This window comes from Anopheles maculipalpis, chromosome 2RL, assembly GCF_943734695.1.
Source record: "Anopheles maculipalpis chromosome 2RL, idAnoMacuDA_375_x, whole genome shotgun sequence".
Taxonomy (NCBI): domain Eukaryota; kingdom Metazoa; phylum Arthropoda; class Insecta; order Diptera; family Culicidae; genus Anopheles; species Anopheles maculipalpis.
Window position 1 is genome coordinate 87,737,065 of NC_064871.1, and position 22,667 is coordinate 87,759,731.

Consider the following 22,667-nt stretch of genomic DNA (forward strand, 5'->3'; position numbering starts at 1 on the left):
CAAGCAAAGAAGGAGGGCAGCATTTTTCCTGTCCGTTTTTCTTGTTTGGTGTTTGTATGCTCTTAGGCCTGTACGTGTATGTGTGTTTTCGTTTGTCTTTTCTTATTATTGTATTGTGTGTCTTGCTTTTTTTTTTTGTTAAGCCGAGCCTCCCTCTCTGTCCCTCTGTTTTCTAGTGTTTCTTCACCCCTTTTTTTGCACTAATTCTAAGCTTTCTCTTCTTCACTAACCAACATCCTTTCCTGTTGGTTCCTGCCGCACTCGTTATGCCCACTGTGCAATCTATCGTTGCATCCTCATTTATGGTGGTAGTTTTGCTTTCCCTTTTGGCCCTTTTTGGCTGACTGTGTGATCCCTCTATCGTTTCCTGCCGGCTTCCTGTTTGAGCTCATTTCCTTCCTTTATATCGGTTTTACACCGTTTGACGGTGGATCGGTTCTCTGCGCGCTCTGCTCAGCTCTTTACGCAAACTGCAATCATCTTCCCGCCGGTGCCAATTGCTCATTGTGTGTGTTGCTGCTGCCGCTGCTGCTGCTGCTGCTGGATCCATAATTTGGCTTCCCGAAATTGTTTTCGCCCTACATTTTTCTCATTTTCCGCCGAACTGCTTCGCCGGCAACCCACCGTGGTCCCATCACCAGAGTGTGTGCCAGCGTGTGCGCGCGCGCGCCCTACATTCCCATTTTCCTTCCCATTTCCAAGCCGAGGGTCCGAGCGAGATTAACGCATAAAGAGTAAAGGAAGTACCACCACCGGCGTTTCGTTGCATTTTTCCATTCCCTACAGCCTGTACCCCTTTTCCGGTCGCGTCAGTCCAATTGGGGGGTTTTTTTTTTTTCGTACCGTGAACGAGCAATTTCTTATTAATTGCCAAAAATTCGCGTTCCGCCCGAGTAAGGCTGGGATGGATGGCAAGAACGGCGTGTGTTTCTTGCACATACGGATGCAAATTTGTGTGTGTGTGCTAGGGGAGCTCCTTGTTGGGCGGAGCTTCTTCCGATGAGCTATAATTCAAGAGCAGCAACAAGCTCGCTGACCACAAATGAAAACCTGCTCCGTGGTTAGAGTTGGCGCAGGACACGTTTATGTGTTCGCGCGCGCTTCCCTATAGAGCTTTCGGAAAACGATTTATTACATTTTGCAATTTAAAGGATGCGCTTTCAGATCATCTCTTTTGTTAATGGAGGTTGATTAGCTCGCAACATTCAATTTTTGGGCAATTAGCGGTGTTTGACTGGCTGATTGTGCCTATTGTTAATAGAGTATGTGTGGAAGAAGCGTTCAGCGAGAATTGTTTTCCAGTACTGTTCCCACATATTACATCGGATTGTGTACCAACAGTTTGAAGGTTCTCATTGTGATATCTCGACTAGTCTTAAGCGTGGAAGGGAATTATCCAAAAATTGCCCAGAAAAGAGCACGTTTTGGAAATCTGACCAAGCATGTCTAGCTTGTTTAGAATGATAATGATCAGCATCAAATAATAGGAGAAGATGGATGGAGCACTTCACCTTTGTCCACTAAAGTTGCAGTTAACTAGGGTTATCGAGCCTCGAGTCGCGAATGTGGAAACTTTGGAATCCATGTTCAAAATTATCCTATCGAGTAAAGGTCCAGAACAATCTTATAGAGGCGATCCTACAATAAAATAATCATCACTGAAGCTGTCCAATTTGTTTCTAAGTAGTTAAGGTTGTCTTGGTGGTCGTATCTACGAAAAAAAGTCAGTAAGACAAGAGGATAATAGAGCCTGGGAACGCCTCTCCATTCGAGAGCCTAGAACTTGAGCTAGAAAATGCTTAGACTGCGCAGAGCATTTTCTAGGTTCTATCCTCCATTCCTCAAGGATTCTGTCCAAAGTGGTTAATTGTTGGGTACGATTTGTGATCGAACAACGAGTCGTCCAGGCTCAACTTATATCAATATTTAAAAAAAGGCGACTTACATACGCCAACCTCTTCTTTGTAGGTCATGTCATGAGGATGATGCCGGACGACCTTAGCGAGCTCATAATTCTTCCTTCGTAGCAAACGTGGCTTTAACTGTTAGTATTTTAACACACACATACCTCCACATGGCAGCGTGCCGATGAATGAACGAGCTTCCGACATTCCGATGCACGCATTGTTTTGGGAGGGCAGGAAAAAATGCAATCAAGGACGTAAAAATGCATTGGCAAGATTGTTTTTTTTTTCTTCCCCTGATTGTTTTCACTCATTGCGCACAGCTGCATTAAACTCGAACGCGCATGATCCTTGCACAGTTCGCACGCTGCTGTCTCTCTTGCTCTTCACGGTTCGCACACACACACACGCACGCTGTGCCGATGATGCAATTGCACCGATGCACCTGTTTTTTTTTTGTGTATCCTTGTGAGTGAACGTTCGCATAAAAATGCATACATTATTGGTGTGCGTTTGTATGTGTGACCCGGGTATGTATGCATCGCGTGTCGCGTGTGCGCGGTGGGAAGGTGGGAAAAGGTTTTCTTCCGGGGCGGAGCAAACTTTTATTCCTCCACCGTCTAGGGAAATGGACGCACACCGGGTAGCCGGCGAAGCAGGAGCCATGAATGAGAGCAAAAGTGCCCATTAACGATGGTACGGCCGAGTGCAACAGGTCCACGCCGGCCGCCCGGGTTGCAAATTTGCAATGCAATTTTCCCCTATTTTCCCTGCTTTTCCCTTAGGACGGTGGGTTTTAAAGGGTGAGGCGTGTGAATGGAGGGGGTGAGAACGTCGGCTTGATGCAACAAAAGCGGCAAGAAGGAAGTTTTGGCGTGAAAGTGGAAATGGAACTGAGCAGGACATATGCGCTCCTCTTGCCTGTGTGCTTTTGCGCGGCCACCCTTCGCGCTGGATTGTATCGCGAGACAATGGACTGGCGCATTTAAACTGCAACAGTTGGCCGTGGTCGTCGTTGTCGTCGGCAAATCACCCCTTGCTTTTGGGGTGCGCGCATACCCACCGTTTCGCTATCTCTTGATCGTCTAACGATGAAGGTTTTCGCTGCAGTTTTTGGGCCGGATGGAACGTTCACTTTCTCACTTTCCCTCTCTGTCTGTCGAATTTTCATGCATCAGGGATGCACAACTACGGGGGACCAATGCAGGCATCCAAGCAACAAAAAGTAATGCAAAACGGTGCAGTGCTATTATGTGCAGTGCCTATCGTTTGCTTATGTAAAAAATGAGGAAATAAAACAAGCATTTTGTGGACGATGATTGGTGTTTATGAATGAAGGATATCTATACGCTTGTCTGTTATACGCAGACAATCCTTTTTTGGGTGCAATTTGTGGTCCTGCTGTGTGAATTTCGGATCTAATGTCACCTATACAATCGTACAACGTGCTACTACCTATATCGTCTCTAAGTATTCAGTACTGTTTCTAAAATGTGTTCAATTTGTAACGCCATTTGTTGAGTTAATCATCCTAAGCAGTGTCTAACATAAAAGCAAAACAAACACAGACTGGGCGGGAATGTTTTTAGTAGCTATCAAAGTGGTTAAATAAGCTTTAAATTCAAGCAAAACGCATCATTTTACGCTAGGAAGTTTAAAGTACAAACAAAGCTTGTTTCAGGGATTACAGACTGCCCGAGATCGTAGTTGAGGAATGAAACTAAGCTAACGGACAACAAAATTTGAAGCAAACTGGTAGCACTTCTTGTGTCATATTTCTTCACTTGCTGGAAACACGATCTGCAGCTGAGAAATGAGAATGTTTTGTGAATTTTGTTTCATTATTTCAGTCACAATTGTATGAGGTTAATTATAGGAAAAAAACATGTTAATGTTGTCTGTTTTTCGTCAAAAATTCTTGCTGGATTGTTTCTACACTTCCAGCTCCGAAACCTGACACAAAATCGTTTGCCATTTTGCTTACATTCAGATCCTTAGCGGCGTTCGCGGGTAGTATGTGGACAATATTTATTTACTTTTTTTTAGTCCGAGGAATAATGCGGGAAAATTGACATCATTTGCGTCATGTACTAGCTCTGGTTTACGTGTAAACACCGCTTCATCGAATTCGTAAGTGACAGTACAGAAAACTTAAAAAAAAACGCCATCTATGGAGTAAATAGCATTAAGAATGTACTAACATTCTTAAGTTATTCATCGTTTACTATTATTATTTACCTAAAAACTACCACTGTGTTTATATTTTGTACATCCAATCTCCACCGTAAAGTATCGCTTGCTTTAATTCCCTGCTTTACGCCACCCTGGGGACAAGATCACGAGGCAAGAACTGTGCTGTGAGTGTGTTTCGCATCGCAAGAGATGTTTGTGCAAATCAGAGCTTGGGGTGGGGTGGTTTTTTGTTATTATTACTACTACTACTACTACTGCCTCCACTGCTTCTGCTGCTGCTCAATACAATCAAAACACCACCACCGAAGCCAAGCATGGCGCACCTGGGCAAATGTCTGGTGCGGCACATTGGATTGGAAGCGGTTGGTGCGGCGTGGCGTACATTGGACCGGTTTACCGGTAACACCAACCCCCAGACATCCCCTTCAAGGGGGCGTAAATGTTATTGTGTGGATCACACTTTGCATCCCCGGACGGTTCGTTGCAGTTTACTGCTGGCGGTCAACCGGTGCGCTCGAGTGTGTTTTATGCACGCGGTTCGGGGGTTTTTCTATCTTCGCTTTCTCGACGTTTGTTCGAAGCCATTTTGAGGAGTTCAAATATTATGGTTTGAGTTGCGATTTTGAACTCGTTTTTGTTAGCAATATGAACGGCCAAATGTTGTCATTAACGTGATCGTACTAAAAGTTTTTGCACAAGCCACATTCAAGGACAGGGTTGCAAAAGTCATCCGAATCCGGGAGTCCGTGTGTTTATGTGTGATCGGAAACGTCAGCACATTGCTCTCGCCCAGCTCGGCAAGGTTCAAGTGGATACACTGTGCAAAGTCAGCATTTTTGCGGAACATCGCTCTCTCGAAATTGTCGGTCGGTAATGGGCCAGATCGGATCGGGAATCGTACGTAAGTCGCGAGAGAGTGAGTTGTGAACATGCAACCATTTATTTGAATTATACGCTCCACCGTAGAGCAGCGAGAGCGGGTGAATTTTGTTGATTTATCGCTCGCAACTTGATGCGCCTACGTTGTGTGTAAGGGACTGAATGCGATAGTCAAGAATATAGTTTTGCTTGCGAAGTCAATTAAGGCCCACCCCCATCCCACTGGGTTGGCCACACTTCCGTCCACCGTTTGAAGCGACCGTTAACAATATCGGCCAGTGCTGGCTTTACATCCGTCGTGTGTTAGTGGTGCAATAGCGAGTGTGGGTGTGTGTGTGTATGTTTGTTTGTGACGTTACAAGTTCGTTGCTCCCCGTGTCATACAAACACACACACACACAGACAAACATATCGTGTGAGCGCTTTCGACTGATATTAGGGTGGTGAGTGCAATCAGCAGGAACTCAGGAAATCTGTTTTTGCACCCCTGCGCGTTCTCTGCTTCTGCGTAACGTTCGACGGAAACACGTGTAGTGGTGTGTGCCGGCCGCAGGAATGCCGTCTCATCGGTTTCACCATCATCGTCACACAACAGTTGTCTCGTGTGTGCTGCGCCGGTTAGGTTGACAATTTCGCGTAAACGTTGCGGGTGCCTGGGCGTCGTTAATTTCTTACCTACAATCGAACAGTTCGACTGATTTGTGTGTTTATGTGTTTGCCTGTAGAATATTTTGAATAGTGTCAAATAGACAGCGAAATCCTTAATCCATAGTACATCTGCGTGTGACGTTGAAGTTGACAGATGACAGTAATCGAAGCGCGTGGCACCATATGGAAGATTCAAACTGACGCATTCCGGTGTATTGCACTCAACACGTTGCCCGACCCGACCTGCTAAAGTGGAAAAGCAACTACAATTGCAAGCTTAATCGCTGGTGGCCCTAGCGGTTACCCTCACGCCACACTTCAAGAACTCCAGTGTACTTGCAATCCTCAAGCTGATTAAACCGTTTCGCTGTCGCCCTAACAACAAACACGCATGCAAAAGCCACTATCTCGCGCTCAGCGGGTCTGCGAGTCTGTGTGTGTGGGGGTGCCACACGGGTGTTTTGACGTGACGGGTTTGTTTTTCAAGTGCTTCCTCGACAGAGTGGCCTTTTGCGTGCTTTAAAACGTTAAAGAAAGAAAGGCTGTAGAGAGTGCACTAGGTGCAAAAGCAACAAAACACCTGACCCGCTTCGAGTAGTATCTGGCCCCAGACACACGTTACGTTTGCTGCGGTCGCCAGTGGCGCTGCAACATTGTTGCGGGCCGCCTTCATTCGGACAATCTGTGTGTCGCTGGTTCACGGCTTTTTTTTCCGCCGTGTTCTTGTTCTTGTTGGCAGTACACGTTTTGTGATAAGAAAGTGGTGCGTTTACGCGACACTACTACTCGTTAAGCTGTACGTAAAACGAAGTCACAACACACTGTCACAGCAAGACGTCATTTGCGTTATGCACGTGCTAAAGCGAGAGCTGTTCGAAATAGACAGTCACGTGTTGTGTTGCCGGTTGGATCGATTCACACAAACTTGGGTGAAGTTAATATGGCCCACCATCAGTACCAGCAGCAGCAGCAGCATCAACAGCAGCAACAGCAACAGTACCAATATCAACCGATATCTGAGTATCACAGCACAACGCTAGACTACGGACTTCCGATAGTGTCCATGGATGAAACGTACTGGACACCGCTCCCATATACCCATACAACACAGAACGTTAGTCTCAGTGGTAGCAGAACACGTACCAATCGTCACTACGGTCGAGATGAACGACATGAACAGTTTAATTCGCATAAATTTGTCGTAATCACACCCACACATCAGTTGAGGTATGTCGTCTTCTTCTATGGTTCGCCAGAACTCGGGAGATCTTGATATTAATGCTGATCTTGATCTTAATTAATGGTATTAAAACTGTAACGGATTTATAATTTGGAAGGACTAATTTCCAAACTTTGGGAATACGAATTCTAAACGATTCGAAACAAAAGAAATTCATTTTGGGCACTATGACTTTGACCGAGTCGAGTTTTCCCCAAGTGAAACACAAATCACCTAAAAAATGTTTGACTTTTGTCACTTGGGGATGATCCTCTAGTATTCTCTAGCGAGGACTAATGTGCGCAACATTTGCGTTGAGGAGCTATTTCTTGGAAAAATGAATCATTTAACGTTATGCTCAAACCTCGCTTCCTTTCGAGCTCGAAAAATTGGCTCAAAGCGGCTTATTCAGCTCAAGACTTTACCGTGGCTCGAACAGCACTGAAATTGTTCTTTAGATTCTCAGTTGACATACTAGAAATCCCCTAACTTACCAGAAATTGCTGCTAGATTTCATCGTGACGCACGAACCTATCGTGTGGACGACCTTGCATCTCAAACCACTCAAACGACGGGTGATGTTGATGCGCAACGTGCACGAAAAATGTTTGTCGATGTCAAATGTATCTCCATGCCTTATCATGCCTTGTATGATTATGTTTATCTAATGCATTCCTTCGCCTCTCCCTCTCTTTCTCGTTGCAGGTAAGCAATCTTGCGAATGGCGAACAGAAACTGGATAAAAATCATAATTTCGACCCGTCCTTCCTAGTTCTGAAACGTTGGTGAAAGTCGTCGAGAGTATACTAAGGGGACGTGTGTAGAATTGTCGTTCAATAAGCAAGACGAACAACTGTTTGATCAGCTGTAAGGTTACGTACAGTACCGTACGTAACCGTCTGCAAGATTAGACGACCGACAGCTGCACCTTCAGCCGCCATTTGCGGGGCCACAGGGTTGTGTGGCCAATATCGTCAGTTTGCGAATTTGTAGTCGCGAATGGCAAACAAAGCTGATATGTTGTTCGCAGAGCGGTCCACAGAAGCCATTGGCGTCAACAAGGTGGCGTCTTCCTGTGTAGATAGGAGCCGAAGAAACGATGATCTTGAATACAGTTTAACGCTGGTGTGCTAAATGTGGCTCCAAACTCTTACTAGAGGGACTTCAAGGGTGCTGAGCAGGCGCAGTTGACATTAGTTACTATATCAAAGCATTAGCCGCTTATCAAAGCAAACAAGCCGTTAGCTGCAGTGTGTTTGCTTTTTGGCGGGTAAGCTGGTCAGGTTGATCCATCCGATAGAGGTTATGTTTAGATTACTTTCAGAAGGTGCTACAACGCAGCATTATGCTGTTGTAAACAACATGCAAAAGTTATGCTAAAGTCGTCAGTATAATGTGCGGCTATGTTCGATCCCGTAGATACAATTTCGAAGGAAAGCTCGACGACATAAGGGAGACCTATTGTCCATACTCTTACCGCGTGTACTTTCATCAGCCTCGTGGTTTACAGGACGATTTCATTCCGTTCCCTTTTGTGTTCCTATCAGTTTCTAATACGGTGTACCACCTTGTTGATGATCGCCCATGCTACTGGACTCAAATCGTTGCTAGAGGGCGCGGAAAAGATCGTGCAGCACAGCAAACGAAAGGCAAGAAATATGTTAAAGGAGCAAAAGTAAACATTTGTTATCAATATTGTAATAATTTCATACAATTTCCGGGGTAGTCGAGCGAGACAAGCACTCATACACAGACGACCTAAAGTGGGACACAAACGGTCACATCTGTGCGTGCTGTAGCTTACATTAGAGGTATTAGATTGTTGATTCTAAAAGACGCCGCAAGGCGGTTAGAGGATGCGATGCGAGCGGGAGGGATCACATTACAGAGCAACAGGAAGCGTGATTGTGGCGTTCGTAGGCCGGCTGGCTGGCTGGTTGGTGGAGGGTTTGTCTGGAAGATTATGGTTTCATTCATAAAAACATGCGATGACGTTGTATTGAGCAGCAGCATGAATATGTTGGTTGGTGGAAGAGCGAGATGGGAGAAAAAAGAGAACGAAACATTGACGTATGTCTTCTCGTTCAATGGCGCAAATGGTTTAGCAGTTTTTAGTAGTAGTAAGTCAGCGTCTATTTCCTGCACTGCGCCGTGCGTCGCAACATCAAAAGTGCAACGAAAATCCGAAAATATCCATTTGGCTGTGTTCGAATGGTGCCGATTGCCACGCTGCATGATGCTACAACATTCCAATACAAATCATCCCTAGCCCAGAGAGAGAGAGAGAGAGAGAGACAGAGGGCGAGCGAAAACCGTTGTGCGCGGCTTGTGTCAGATTATTAAGTGGCATCAATTCCAGCGCGCACACATAACTTGCCGTCCGTCCGTCAGCGGAGGGCATCCGTCGCACAACCGTCTACAAACTCGACTTCGCGACTCTTCTTTGGGCAGAATTTTTCGCGGATTCGCTCTTTTGCCAGCGTGCTCGTTGCTGACAAGGTTGAAAAACATTTGAAATGCACTGGCCTTTATGTGCTCGTTTAAGGAGCTCACATATACAATTCTAACGAGCTGTCCACACCGTCATCGCCCTGCATAAGTAGCTGTTCGCCGTACCCGTACAGTGAAGCGATACAAAACGGAGAGAGAGAGAGAACGGAATACACTTAACACGCAAACATCGTGGTAAGATAGTTTATTGCAGTCTGAGCCGAACTGCATTCCTTCGTGCACATCGTTTCGGGATCCTGTTTTCGGGTGGTAGTAAAGTGTGTAACGCAGAAAGACCCCAAAAACAACAAGAACGTGCATGCTGGGAATCGCTTGGGGCGACCGTCGCGCCAGTATCGGGGATGGGAGCGATTTATATTAATTTTGTTATTTTCCGTTGGTTGTGTTTTCAAAGGAAATGGAATCGGTTTGTGATGCGCTTTTCAAGCTTAATATGAATTGGCAGGAAGAATCGTATGAATGTTCGCTTAATAATAGCCATGCCAACAGTTCTTCAAGTTAATGACTTTTTTTGAGGGTGTTTCCGTTTGATCTCATTTTGACAGTTCTGGAGCAATCTAGACACTCTAAGGTCTGTAACATAATGTCGAACGAATCTCATTCGAAGATAGTAGCATTTGATGTGAGCTATCAGAATTGAATCCATTGAAAGTTGGTACAGAAATGGAGAGTGAGTACTTAAAAAAATGTAGTTTAAATAACCATAGTTTGTTAAAAGTCTCAGTCAGTTGGCTGGCATTTAAAAATCGCGTATCAGTAATAGTATCAGGAGTTTCCTCCGAGGTGAGCACTGACTAGCCAACTACGTGGTATCAACAAATCTAATCAGCTATTCAGGTCTTGGGGGATCTGGTGGAAGAGGCGAAAGCGGCGTCGCTCTTTCCACGGCAGAGCCAGCGGTTCGAATCCCATCAGGATCGGTTCGAATCCCAGCCATTCATTGGCAGGTGTGATCTAGAAGGTTAATAAGCCATGAAGAAGAAGATGGCTGGCATGGCATTAAAAGACCGTTAATCGAAGTAGAAGAAGATCGTAATAGAAAATTCAAATGTTCAATTTGAAAGCGTTGAAAGAGGATTGGTTTTCCAAAATTTATATGAATTATGTGCGCATTGTGCTTGATCTGGTAATACCAAGTATAAACGATGTGTAAATCAATATCCGGATATGAGAATTTCTCCCCGATTCCCTATATTAACTCCCCAATAGAGACTGTGAAAGCATCGTAAGTTCAAAATTTCAAAATAACAGTTAACGATCGCTATTCGAAAATCCTCCCATTTTTTTTTTATTCGAACTGGGCTGGTAAACTCTGTAACAGGTATTAGGGATCAGATTGCGTCAATGTATTATTTCCAAACCCTTGCCAACTGGGAAGAACTTGAATTCAAAATGACAGTTAAGAAGCTTTATTCGTATTTGATAGCAATTGACTGGCGTTATGTCCTCCATTTGAGGATGAACTTTAATTGCTTCGTATTTGATATACGTTCTTCTCTGCGCGCATCAACGAATATTGCACGCTGCATTATACGTTTTGTGCATACCATCAGCAATAACTCTTATTCGATGGCTTATTGTTGAAGCTCGGAAATATTTCAAACTTTCATGCGCGATCATTATCCATGACCAACCGCGCACATACTGAGCCGAAACGGTTGAGGAAGGTGCACAATTGCTCTCTACTTTGTTGCAGTCCAATATACATACATTATATACAAACACACACAGCCGTGACTGTATGGTAGCCCGGAGAGATTGGCAGTTCCAATGCAACAATGCATCGCTCGTCGTTTGTCACTGCGTTTTTTTTTCTTCTGCTTTTTATGCTTTTTTTATGCTACACAAAAGCAAGAAAACAAACTAAAAATAAACGCAGACGGAAATGTGTGTTTACGTTGACAAGGCGGTAGAGAAAATGAGGTCACTACTATTGATCCGTTCAACGACATGATCGACAACGTCACCGGGAAGCCACACGTCGGGTGGCTTTGCAACTGCACACACTGCCCACTACACGGATTCATTCACGCCGCACCGCGCGGTCAGTAACGATTGTAGTGCACGAAAGCAGCGATGACAACATTGTAGTGAATATGGTTTTATTTTTCTCTTGCTGGAGGCAATTGGCTGGGGAGTGGTAGCACCATGGTGCTTTGTTATTTCACACAGTACCAAGAATGAATAGCGGAAATGCGATAGATTGCCTCTGTTTGCGTACAGCCCTGTTGAACCATTCGCACAAGTACAAAGAAAATGCATATTACAATGGCAATGCACAGTATTAGCAAACGCTGTAAGATGTAAATCTATTCCAAGAATTGAAGCTTAAGCCTAATATGATGGCATAACGTGAACGAAGTTTTGTAAACTCTACTATTTGCTCGAGCTTTGAGGATCGGATTGTTCAGCGTCATTCGCAAGACGTTACCTGCCTTCAATTGGATGTCGAATTGAGAGCCTAATCTGTAGGGAGCGTAGTCTTGCAGGTGTCCTTCTGCCGAACATCATCATCTAGTATTTGTTTAGGTTGACTTGTTGGGCTACTCTATTTATATTAAGTATTAGTTTAATATTGATTTATTTAAATTTGAGAGTGACGCCGTTATATTTAAAAATTATTATTGTAATGAATATGTCCTTTTTTATGTTATGCTTGGTCCAAACTTAAAGTAGTTTTGACTGAGTGCATTGAATGTTACATAAAAAACAGGAAAAGGATCATACTTTCTACATAATAGCAAATGTTTAACGACTAGCCGCTGGCGTGGCCATGGAATGTGGCTGTTGAATTCGAAATGAGCAAAAGACCATCATCACAAAGCAATCGTCTTCTGTTCCGAAGGCGGGAGAGAGACACCTCTCGTAAAGGCTTCACCTTCTCCCAACCGAACGTTCCCAACGTTCCCGTTTTGTGATGACACCCTTTTTGCGGGCGTAGTGGTTGTTTGCGCATTCCAAGCTGGCGTATGTCAGCCTCTCTGGGACAACGGCTGGGACGGCTTACCAAGATACGGGAGCTTCGCCACATTCCGACACCTTTGGCCTGCCTTGCCTGCCTTCGGTGGGTTTTCGAACAGTGCCGTTGATGCGCGTTGCATTTCAAATCCTAACCGTCAGATCGTCGCGACAAGATTTACCTTTGGGACTTTTTGCTCCCACTGAGTCTGGTGCACATGGTTGCGGTGTTGCACTTAAAGCTGTCTGCATTAAGTGTACCCTCGGGTGCAACAATCCTGTACTGCGAAGCTGTGATGTAAAAGGACTGGCTGACCGTGAGCAAGCAGCTCCGGGATATTGGCGAACCATGGTGTGTATTGGCTAATGTGGATTATGCGTGGACTCCAGGACGGTTCCCACAGTACGATCCTTCACTGATGTAAATAAAAGATCTCAAACTTTCTTCCAAACAGGTCGTGTGCATTCTTTGTGAAACACAAGGCAGGGGAAACTTTATCACCTTATGTTTTACCTCTCGCAGCATCACTACACACCCAGACAGCAGCTTTTTTTTCTTTACACGGTTCGCCCAGGACGAGCAACGCAAGCTTTCAAGGTGGGGAAGGTGTGTGGCATTCGTTTGTGGTTGCCGCCACTGTGAACGAGTCTTGGCAGTGTAACGGGTTTCGCATAGTTTTCGCCATTCCTGATTCTGGTGCTGGAGTCGCCGCAAGCTAGATTCGATACGATTGACTATACGATTGATCTTAGGGCAGTCACCACCGAGCACCAGCGATCTTGGTGTTGGCTGTGAATTTTAATGGGCGGCGGTTGCGGTTTTTTTTTTTATTGCAAAGTTATTCTCGGATGAGCAACAGACATAGATCGTTCCATGTGCATTTCGATGACACGTGACTGCTTGCTAAAGTAGCGCGTGGTAACGTGATTCCGGTGGATCCGCCGCGAATACACCGTACAAATTTAGCATGGCGGAAATCCGCCATATCGATCTGGTGACGTACGGTAGCGGCCTATGTTGGAGGAAGGTTACGTTTGTTGAGGCCAAAGGCGTAGCAAATAATGGGGCGTATTTTGCTTTTACACTGCGTTACTAGTTACACACGGTACTAGTACGTTTAACTAGCTACGAAGCACAGCTGTCAAGGAAGAGTCATACTGACTTTCTGGAAAGCTAAAAGAATATCTTGATGTTGAGTTATTCGAGTGAGTAACACTTGCGGGTGTGACGCATCCGACATACCATACACAAAGTCGCAAGCGCTATCCATTCCGAGACGATCGCCAATATTCGCAACCAATTAGTTATTGGAATTCGTGGAGGAATGTGGCATACCCGGCCAACTATTCTAATGTGTTTGTTTGTGCAATTATTGCGCATACTAACGACACGCCCTAGCTTCCGGTGGTGTAGCCCTTGTTTGGTGGAATGCTTCCGTGGTCTTGCACCGAGCTCCAATGTCCGCACAAGTGCAGAAGACTAATGTACACAAGAATTAAGCATCAAGTAACGTGTTTACAGTTTACAGACAGTACTCTTTAAATGCATTTGCGGCAAGCAGAAAAGCAAGCCCATTAATTCTGCGAACGAAGATGTGGAGAGAATGTGAATCTCTCGCAACGGTAAATAAGTGAAACTAAAGAAACTGCAGTACGTAAGGGACGCACAGTGGGAAGATCTGTACGGGATAGGAGGCGTCATGAGGCATGCTGCGAAAGTCGAAACATATCATGGCCGTCGTCGCAGTCGCCGTGACCTGAAGGTCCAAGAAGCGCAAAGTATTCCAAAACCCCTTTGATAGTACCCTTCTCCAAATGGCTACAAAGATCGGGAATGATCGATCTTCTGCGTTCTGGTCGGGGCCCTACTCACGACTGAAACGATGCTTCTACGTCTCCTTTCCAGTCACGCTCATTCGGAATGTGCTGTTTGGCCGTGGTCTTCGTCCACCATGGTTTGAAAATCACTCGTTCGCGCGTCCCAGCAGACTTTGCCCGGACTCCCAGGGCGATTTGCTGAGGCTTCTTCTGCAAGCCGGCGTACGTACGTCGACTGTAAAAGACTGTTCGTGCGAGACGCGTGGAATTTCACATTCAACAGCGGGACAAACCAAAGAAAGAAGCCAAAAATGGTCCACAGACTAGCGATCGACTTGTACGATACACACTGCGAAGCACGACCGAGGACCCCTAGTGGAAAGTCGGCTATTCTAGTCACCGGGGGCCAGATTTTTACCGGTAGAACGTAAGACCGCGCCGAAAGTAGGGAAAGCGCGGTGAAATGACATCAACAGTCACAAACATGCGCTCGATCGCACACTCTCTTTGACTTAATATGTAATAATAATACGCACAAACACACACACACATACACACACCACAGTAGACGGGCCATAGGGGGTGAAAGCGAGGGTTGAAGCAAAGATGGATGAGAAAACTGAGTAAGCAAGAGTAAGAGAGAGCGAGAGAGATGTTGCGATAAAGAAAGTGGGGAAAGTAGAGTGAGGTGGAAAAAGTGGGAAATGCATAAGCGATGTACTCTGGTCTTGTTTGCCGCGCTCACGATCGTAAAGAGAACGCCAAGCACGCCGCTCAGCACACACAAGTTCATTCACTTTCGAGCCGTCCGTTTTCTTTGTACGTTTTGTTTATTTTTGAAACATTTCCACAGTCATGCGTCTCCCGGTAAACCCCAGGGACCGGCATCGGGAACCGTGGGCCCAATAAACATCTGCCAGCGCCGTCTGGTGGGCTTTTCACGAACAAGTTCACCGCAAACGCCTTCGTCTCGGTGCGCGGTCGATCGTTGGCGGATCATTTTTTTCGGCATCAGTATGCGCGCTCAGCTTGAGAATACGGCTTTATATAGGTTATAATAACTTCTCCATGGCTTAACGATATACTAGATCACCCCCGTCGGCTCATAGGAATATGGCTTTCGGATTTGGGAATGGGGTTTGAACATCGTTCCTGTCGTGTGAAGACCGCTCCCGATATCGCGTCGACCGCCGGCCTAACTACAAATGACGTGCAAATATTCGTTCTCCATCCGCTGGATGAAACAGGTTTGAAAAGTAGCACATTATCGCTGAAAAACCTGTACCATGGTTGATAATCAATCTAACGGTGTTCCATGGTGTTATTCTTAAATATTGGTTTGCACCGATAGATTTCTTATAGCAACGATAAAATTCCTCTATTGAAAAAAGCTTATTCTAGCCAGAACAAAGCTTGATCCAGTTTTGGTGGCTTGATCGCTCTTAACTGTCTATGTATCTTCTACTGATCTTCTCGAAGAAGTGTCTGAAAAACCCGTTTCATTAAGCTCGATCAGTTCGATCTTCACACACACACACACACACATACACACACAAGCCGGCCCTGAACCCGTTATGCATGTTACCCGGGTTGGAATGTTGATGGATCTACAAAAAATTGCTCTCCTCGTCGGCACTGACTCTCCTCACCGGCAAGATCGCCAGCTCGAAGATCAACCGGTACAGCCGGCAAACCACACCACCCAACGAGTCGTGTTAAAGCCTTATGTACGGAGTTCGCATCTTTTCTTCCTGGATGCTGTCGTCTCTTCCCTCCTGCCTTGTATGATTGCGCACAACAACCTTATCGAGCTGCTGTTCTCCTCCCGCACAGCCCGAGAGCCACTGGGAGATGAATGAAACGCTATGAATGGGTGGCCGTTTTTTACTGCTACTACTTCTTCACCTCTTGTGTGTTTGGTTTCGTTCGTTTGTGAAATCTTCGTTTGGGATGTGTGTACCACACATGTTAATCTCCGGAACGGGGGATTTTTTCTTTTTATTTCGCTCTAAAGTCAATTCATAAAGGCCCACCCTTGGGCACCGTTGGGAGCCTGTTGCAAATCTGCCAAGAATGCTTGTGTTGCTCTGTCTCTCGGTGTAATTATGTTGGTGGTGACGGTGGCCTTTTCCTTTCCACATTGTGAAGAAATATTCTCATATACGATTCCCAGAATCTCTCTAGCATCTTTGTGCCTGGGGATGGCTATCTGTCGGGGCGGGCTGTCAGGGCTGGACGAACGGCAGGCGGGCAGCATAACTCTGGCGGGAGTTATGAAGGGATCCGGCATGGATAAGAGGAAAGCCGAGACTTGTTGTGTGCTCTCTCCACTCGGAACGGATGTCATGTGTCTAGGTAAAGATCGGATGGCTTGTGTGTTTATGCCGACATCTTTGCAGGAGGCTGGAACTCTAGAGAGCAGACCCCACAATGATGCAAAAGCATACAGAAAAAAGGGAACAACTTTCTGCACACAGAAGTCTTCCTCGGATTGTAGTAACGCTCGCGACCTCCCCTAACGTTTCCTTTTGCAGCAGTAATTGGAAACAGGGTCTGTGTGCATGCGTGTGCGTGTGTTTGTATCTGGAAGGGAGAGAGCAGGACTGGGACACTCGCTGTAACTGCCAGTTTTGCAATGAGTGTGGGCCACTACAATTACTACAATCGCTGCACATTCACGCTCGTTAGCAGTCGCAGTCACAGTTCCGTCTGTGTGGTGTCGCGGATGCGTGGAGGGTTTACTTCCGGGCTTTACCGGAAACTCGACGTCATTTGTGCGTGTGTGTGTGTGTGTGTTTTGTTCGTCACAAAGATCGGCTAAAAGGGAGCCAGTGTAAATGTGACGCGATCGCCGATCAGACCTACCGCCATTTGTAGCCATTTGTGTTAGAGTAAGCCAAGTTCTTGAATTTTTTCGCCATTAGTTGATGTACAAACCTAACGTTGGTTTTCTCTGTCGCTTGTTTCATTGCAGTACAACGGCCAAAATCGTCATCAGTGGTATACCGCAGCACGCCAAGTTTGACGACATCGAACCGTTGCTGAAACCTTTCGGCAAGGTGGAACACTGTGAGGCGGGTACTAGCAAAGACCCTAATACGCAGACCGTCCATATCACCTACGAGAACCACGATCAAGCACAAAGGTAAGTGTGTCCTTCGGTCGACAAACGGTTAACGGATTGACTAATCGGCTGTATCCCTGTATCGCAATTTCCAGGGCGGTGGCCGGTCTAAACGGTGTCGATTTCGAAGGTTCGAAGCTGCTGGTGGAACTCTCGGAGGCGAACAAACAGGCCCGCCGGGCGCAGCGTAACCGGTCGCAGTACGGCGCAGGCATGCCGGGCGGTGGTGGTCCCGGTCGCCAGACCGACTTCCCGCTGCGCGTGTTGGTGCAGAGCGAGATGGTCGGTGCGATCATTGGCCGGCAGGGCAGCACGATCCGGCACATTACCCAGCAGAGTCGGGCGCGTGTCGACGTGCACCGGAAAGATAACGTGGGGTCGGTCGAGAAGGCGATCACAATCTACGGCAATCCGGAGAACTGTACGATGGCGTGCAAGAAGATCCTCGAGGTGATGCAGCAGGAAGCGAACAGCACGAACAAGGGTGAGATTTGCCTGAAGATCCTGGCACACAACAACCTGATCGGGCGCATCATTGGCAAGAGCGGGAACACGATCAAGCGGATAATGCAGGATACGGACACGAAGATTACGGTCAGCTCGATCAACGACATCAGCAGCTTCAATCTGGAGCGCATCATTACCGTGAAGGGTACGATCGAAAACATGTCCAAGGGCGAAAGCCAGATCAGTGCCAAGCTCCGCCAGAGCTATGAGAACGACCTGCAGGCCTTGGCGCCCCAGAGCATCATGTTCCCGGGACTGCACCCGATGGCAATGATGTCGACCGCTGGAAATGGTATGGGCTTCACCGGGCGTACTGGTGGGGCGGCCGCAAGCAGTGGCAGTGGTGCCGGTATGTATCCCGGCTCGAACTTCCCAATGTATCAACCACCGGCAGGCGGACCGGCCGGTGTACCGCCTGGCTCGAGCGAGGTGCAAGAGACTACCTACCTCTACATCCCGAACAATGCGGTGGGTGCGATTATTGGCACCAAGGGATTACACATCCGGAACATTATCCGGTTTTCCGGCGCTTCCGTGAAGATTGCACCGCTCGAGGCGGACAAACCGCAGGAACAGCAAACCGAGCGTAAAGTTACCATTATCGGCACACCGGAGGCCCAGTGGAAGGCGCAATACCTGATCTTTGAGAAGATGCGCGAGGAAGGTTTCGTGTCCGGAACGGACGATGTACGGCTAACGGTGGAGATTTTTGTGCCAAGCGCACAGGTAGGTGGACAGTTTGGTGTAGCGTGGGTCGCGTATATCAGCGATGCGAATGTGTGTGTCTTACGTTTTTTTTTTATGTTTCTCAGGTGGGCCGAATCATTGGCAAGGGTGGACAGAATGTGCGTGAGTTGCAGCGTGTCACTGGCAGCATAATAAAGCTACCGGAACATACCGCTAGCGCGCCTGTGGACGAGGAAACGACAGTACACATCATCGGTCCATTCTTCAGTGTGCAAGTAAGTGGATAGTGTTAGAATCGATCAACTAATGTGTTAAAGGCAATGAATCCTAAGTACGACAGGCATTATCCAAAAAATCTGCCATCCTATTTTGGATGGTCTTATGGTAGTTACGATAGGACCATCAGCCTGATCTTGACGTTGAGCTCCTTTTTTTTAATTTTTTTAACGAACTCAAAATGTTTAGAAAGTTGGCGATCTTTGTACGATTTCATTCTGATTTTGAACCACAATTTAGTGAGCTTACTATTTGTACTAGTGATACTATTTGTGCCCTAGTGGAATCTGGCGAAAAAATATCGATGAAGAACTCGCGAACTTGTGAAAGACAAATTTTTCTAACAAGCTCTACTTTCGTAGAAGAAGATAGAAAGTGCTAGGAAAGACCATTGCTTAGTAGGTCTGATCATCTATTACATTTACCGCAATATACTTCGTCAAAAAGATCATTCGCGCAAAAAAACTTTGCACACAGCTTGTCTCATGAAAGATTTTGGATTAATATTTTTGATCTTCATTTCATCATCATTTGGAAACTCCCTATTCTGGCTGCTGAGCCTGGAAGTCAGCCACTACATACTAGATCATTTTGACCGTAGCTGATGGCCAACTTTGCACATAACAGGATAAATAGCTGACTATTTATAGGATGAGGATCACGAAATTGCTCATGGATCTTTGCTTGAAAATTTGTTGATAACCATTTTGTTTATTTGTTATTTTGAACACTTGCATTACTAGTCGCTTGCTCTTATTTAAAAAAAAATCCTTCACTCTCACCACAGTCGGCACAGCGGCGTATTCGTACGATGATGCTTGCGACGAATCCGCCCCCGGTCACCAAGCGACAGTCGTCACAGAAAGCGAAGGACCAGACGACGGGCGGTGGGCCAGCAACGCCCGCTGCCGGTGCAACTGCAGCCACTACTACTACTGCCACCGTTGCCGCTACTACCACTCCTCCCCAGCAACAGTCGTCCAGTACAAGTGCGTAATCAAAATGTTCTTCTGCGCCGGAAGACACCGTTCGGGAGTGAATAGAAAACCAGTGGCAACAATAACAATAGTAGCAGCAGCAGATCTTCAACAACAACAACAACAACCAATAGCACCGATATCATTATTGTTTACAGTCGTGCAAGTAGGATGCGTAGAACGGGAAAAGAAGATGCAGGAAATGATATGTCGCTCAGCGAGAGCGTCGGAGAGCTATAAAAAGATCCATTTAAAAGAAAAAAAAACGGGTCGCGAATGCTAACACGAAAACAAAGGGAAGAGATGAAAACAAATCCTAACGCCAAATACATCACCAATAATAGAACACTGCAATAGCCCTAGCAAAAATGCATCAAACGGGAACCTACGCATACACCTAGCAAGAGAGAAAGAGAGAATGAGAGCAGGTCAGAGTGCGGTGTTGGAGTTGATCCAAAACAACTCCCTAATCGATCGATCATTTTTGTTGTTTTTTTCAACCTTTTTTTTCCATATATTAGCTTATAAATGTTGTTATATTTACTCTATTTACCTATTTTTTCTGTTCCTTGTTCCATTACAAACACCCCCACCCAATATGCAATAGTTAAAGCGAGGTCATTACCGGTACGATGCCCCAAGGGTAATCACCATGCCTAACCTCTTTAAACGGGAACGATGAAGGGAGTCGCAACTAAGCGCTGGATAAGGGTGAAAACACCCGCAAAATCTGGTGCGAAGGTTTTGTTGCATCTTCCTTCAATCGATCCAACTACTCAGCACAGAAAACCATAATCAAAATAGCCAACCAATCTAAGTCTTAGATTCCGCCCAGTAGCAACAACCGCGTCGTCGAGCCCCCTCTGTTGAAGAAAGCGCTCAATTTAACTCCATCTGGAGGGTTAGTAGCAGCCAATTTTCAAAAACCATCCTGCCTCACAAAATACCAATATAAATATATATATATATATATAAATACATAGCATACAGACATGTATGCAGTGCACTGGTGTAAAAGGATCCCGATAATACAAAAACGCAAAACGAAGGCATGATCATTAACAGAGAAAGAGGAAAAGAGGAGAGCAAAACGAATACTATAAATTGTATGTAATTCATATGAAAAATAGATTTATGCAAAAAACTTCACTCTCCCCCTTGTTTTAGAAATTCCGGAAAAATACGGAGATAATTCTGAAGGGGGAGGTGAGATGGGATGCTGAAGAACCTAACTATCGGACTCACAGATGAAACGTATGACAGGATTGTAAAGAAACCCACATACAAACATTCATTCTTTCGAGACCGGATTACTATTATAAACAAAAATTCTAGCATATAGAGAGAGAGAGAGAGAGAAAGAGGGGGAGAAACAGAGAGCACAACAAGAGAATAACCCCTTCAAATCGAACCACACTTCCTCATACATAAACATGTACACCACCACCGCACCAATCAAGAGTGTTGAATAAGTGTCCGGCCAAGTACAACTACTAGCATCTTGAAGCAACAACCAAATGGCTGACAACATCATCAAAGAGAGAGAGAGAGAGAGAGAGAGAGAGAGAGAGAGAGAGAGAGAGAGAACATTCCCACATTGTCAACAACAACAAAAAAGCGTAGTTTTGGAAGTTCTTGAATGTTTCTAGATTGATCGCAACACAACCACCTTCCAGTAAGCGATTAAGATCGGCCATCGATGAGTAAATCCTTTGAGAGAGCGAAAAGGCTTAAAACACATACATACACAGACAGACAGAAAGGTTAAGGTACTATTGTTTTAAGCTTTGTTGAAAACCGTACCCCCTAATTTATTCAGTTGATGGGAAGAAAGGTATTCTTCAGTCCAAACGTCCAGCGATTGGAGTGGTGTGCGTTAAGGATAACGCGGGAACATGCGCACGTGGTCGGATTAGTGGAAAGTTGTGTTTTTCTAAGTGTCAAATGTATCGAGGGAGAGATGAGGGATGTTTTCGTGTTTTGTCTTAAACGATCGCGCAATGAGAGATTTAAAACTTTAGTGAGTAATTCCTTTTTTTTTTCGTTCGTGTTAGAGATTTCGTTTTTAAGAGGGAAGTGTGTGTGTGTGTGTGTGCTTGTGTGGCTGTGGCAGGAGGAAGCACACTAGTATGTATGAGTACGATGCAAGGTGTGATTGGGCAAAAGGATGAACGCGTAGGGAAGAGTGCTAGAAAGGCGCATACATATAACTCTAGGATTGCAGGTATAGGATGTATAATGGTACAAAAGCGACGAAGAGTATTAAATCGGGCAGAGTTGTTGTGGTGGTGCACTAGAATCTACACACACGCACTCGCCAGAAGGATAGAGCAGACAGATACGAGAGGCACGTGATTGTGTTGTTCTAGTGGTTACAGTGTACAGCAATTCCTGCTTGTGCATGTCAGAGACCACGGAGAACTAGCAAGTGGGTGAGTTGATGTTTTATAGAGTTCCTGCTGTGTGTGGCGTACTTTTTTTTAAGTAGCCGCGATCAGCCGTGCCACTGCCCTTGTAGATAAAAGGGGAGATAAGGAGAGAGAGAGAGAAAATTAGGTAGGGAAAGAGACCCAGCAAGCTCTAGAGGAGTTTAATTTCTTCTAAGGCATAAGCTGGTTATATATCTCTACCATTGACACCTACCACTCACCTACCATACAGGTAGAATGCTTTCGACCGAACGTGGCTCACAGGAATCAGCTTGCAGTGGAAGAGGATGATCCTCCTATTCTGCAGCCAAAAAGAAAAGCCAATGCAGTGTGTGAACCTGTTGCCGCAGCTGCTGCATCAAATGTGTGCTTTAACGATAGCAGCTGCCCTTTTCGAGTACGATGGTTGACCAAAGACTTTATAAAACGGACAAAACCGATGTTGATGTGTTTTGTTGTTTTGCTGAATACCAATGAGACAGATGGGCACAGGTCCGCCAAGGGTGTTTCGAGATCTTCCACCTTCTTTTGTACTAA

General features: G+C 45.7%; 2 protein-coding genes across 2 annotated transcripts in view; both read left to right on the top strand.

The window, feature by feature from the left end:
* LOC126568034 (insulin-like growth factor 2 mRNA-binding protein 1) overlaps positions 1-19,831 on the top strand; it is a 30,957-nt gene extending 11,126 nt beyond the window's left edge. Inside the window, exons 2-5 of the mRNA XM_050224433.1 lie at positions 17,105-17,275; positions 17,350-18,487; positions 18,574-18,723; positions 19,512-19,831. Of these exons, the coding sequence (XP_050080390.1) occupies positions 17,105-17,275; positions 17,350-18,487; positions 18,574-18,723; positions 19,512-19,721 (1,669 nt within the window). The 3' untranslated portion in view covers positions 19,722-19,831. The remainder of the gene's footprint in view (positions 1-17,104; positions 17,276-17,349; positions 18,488-18,573; positions 18,724-19,511) is intronic.
* LOC126568039 (negative elongation factor B) overlaps positions 1-22,667 on the top strand; it is a 150,520-nt gene that overhangs the window by 64,775 nt on the left and 63,078 nt on the right. The gene's annotated exons all lie outside the window — the stretch shown is intronic.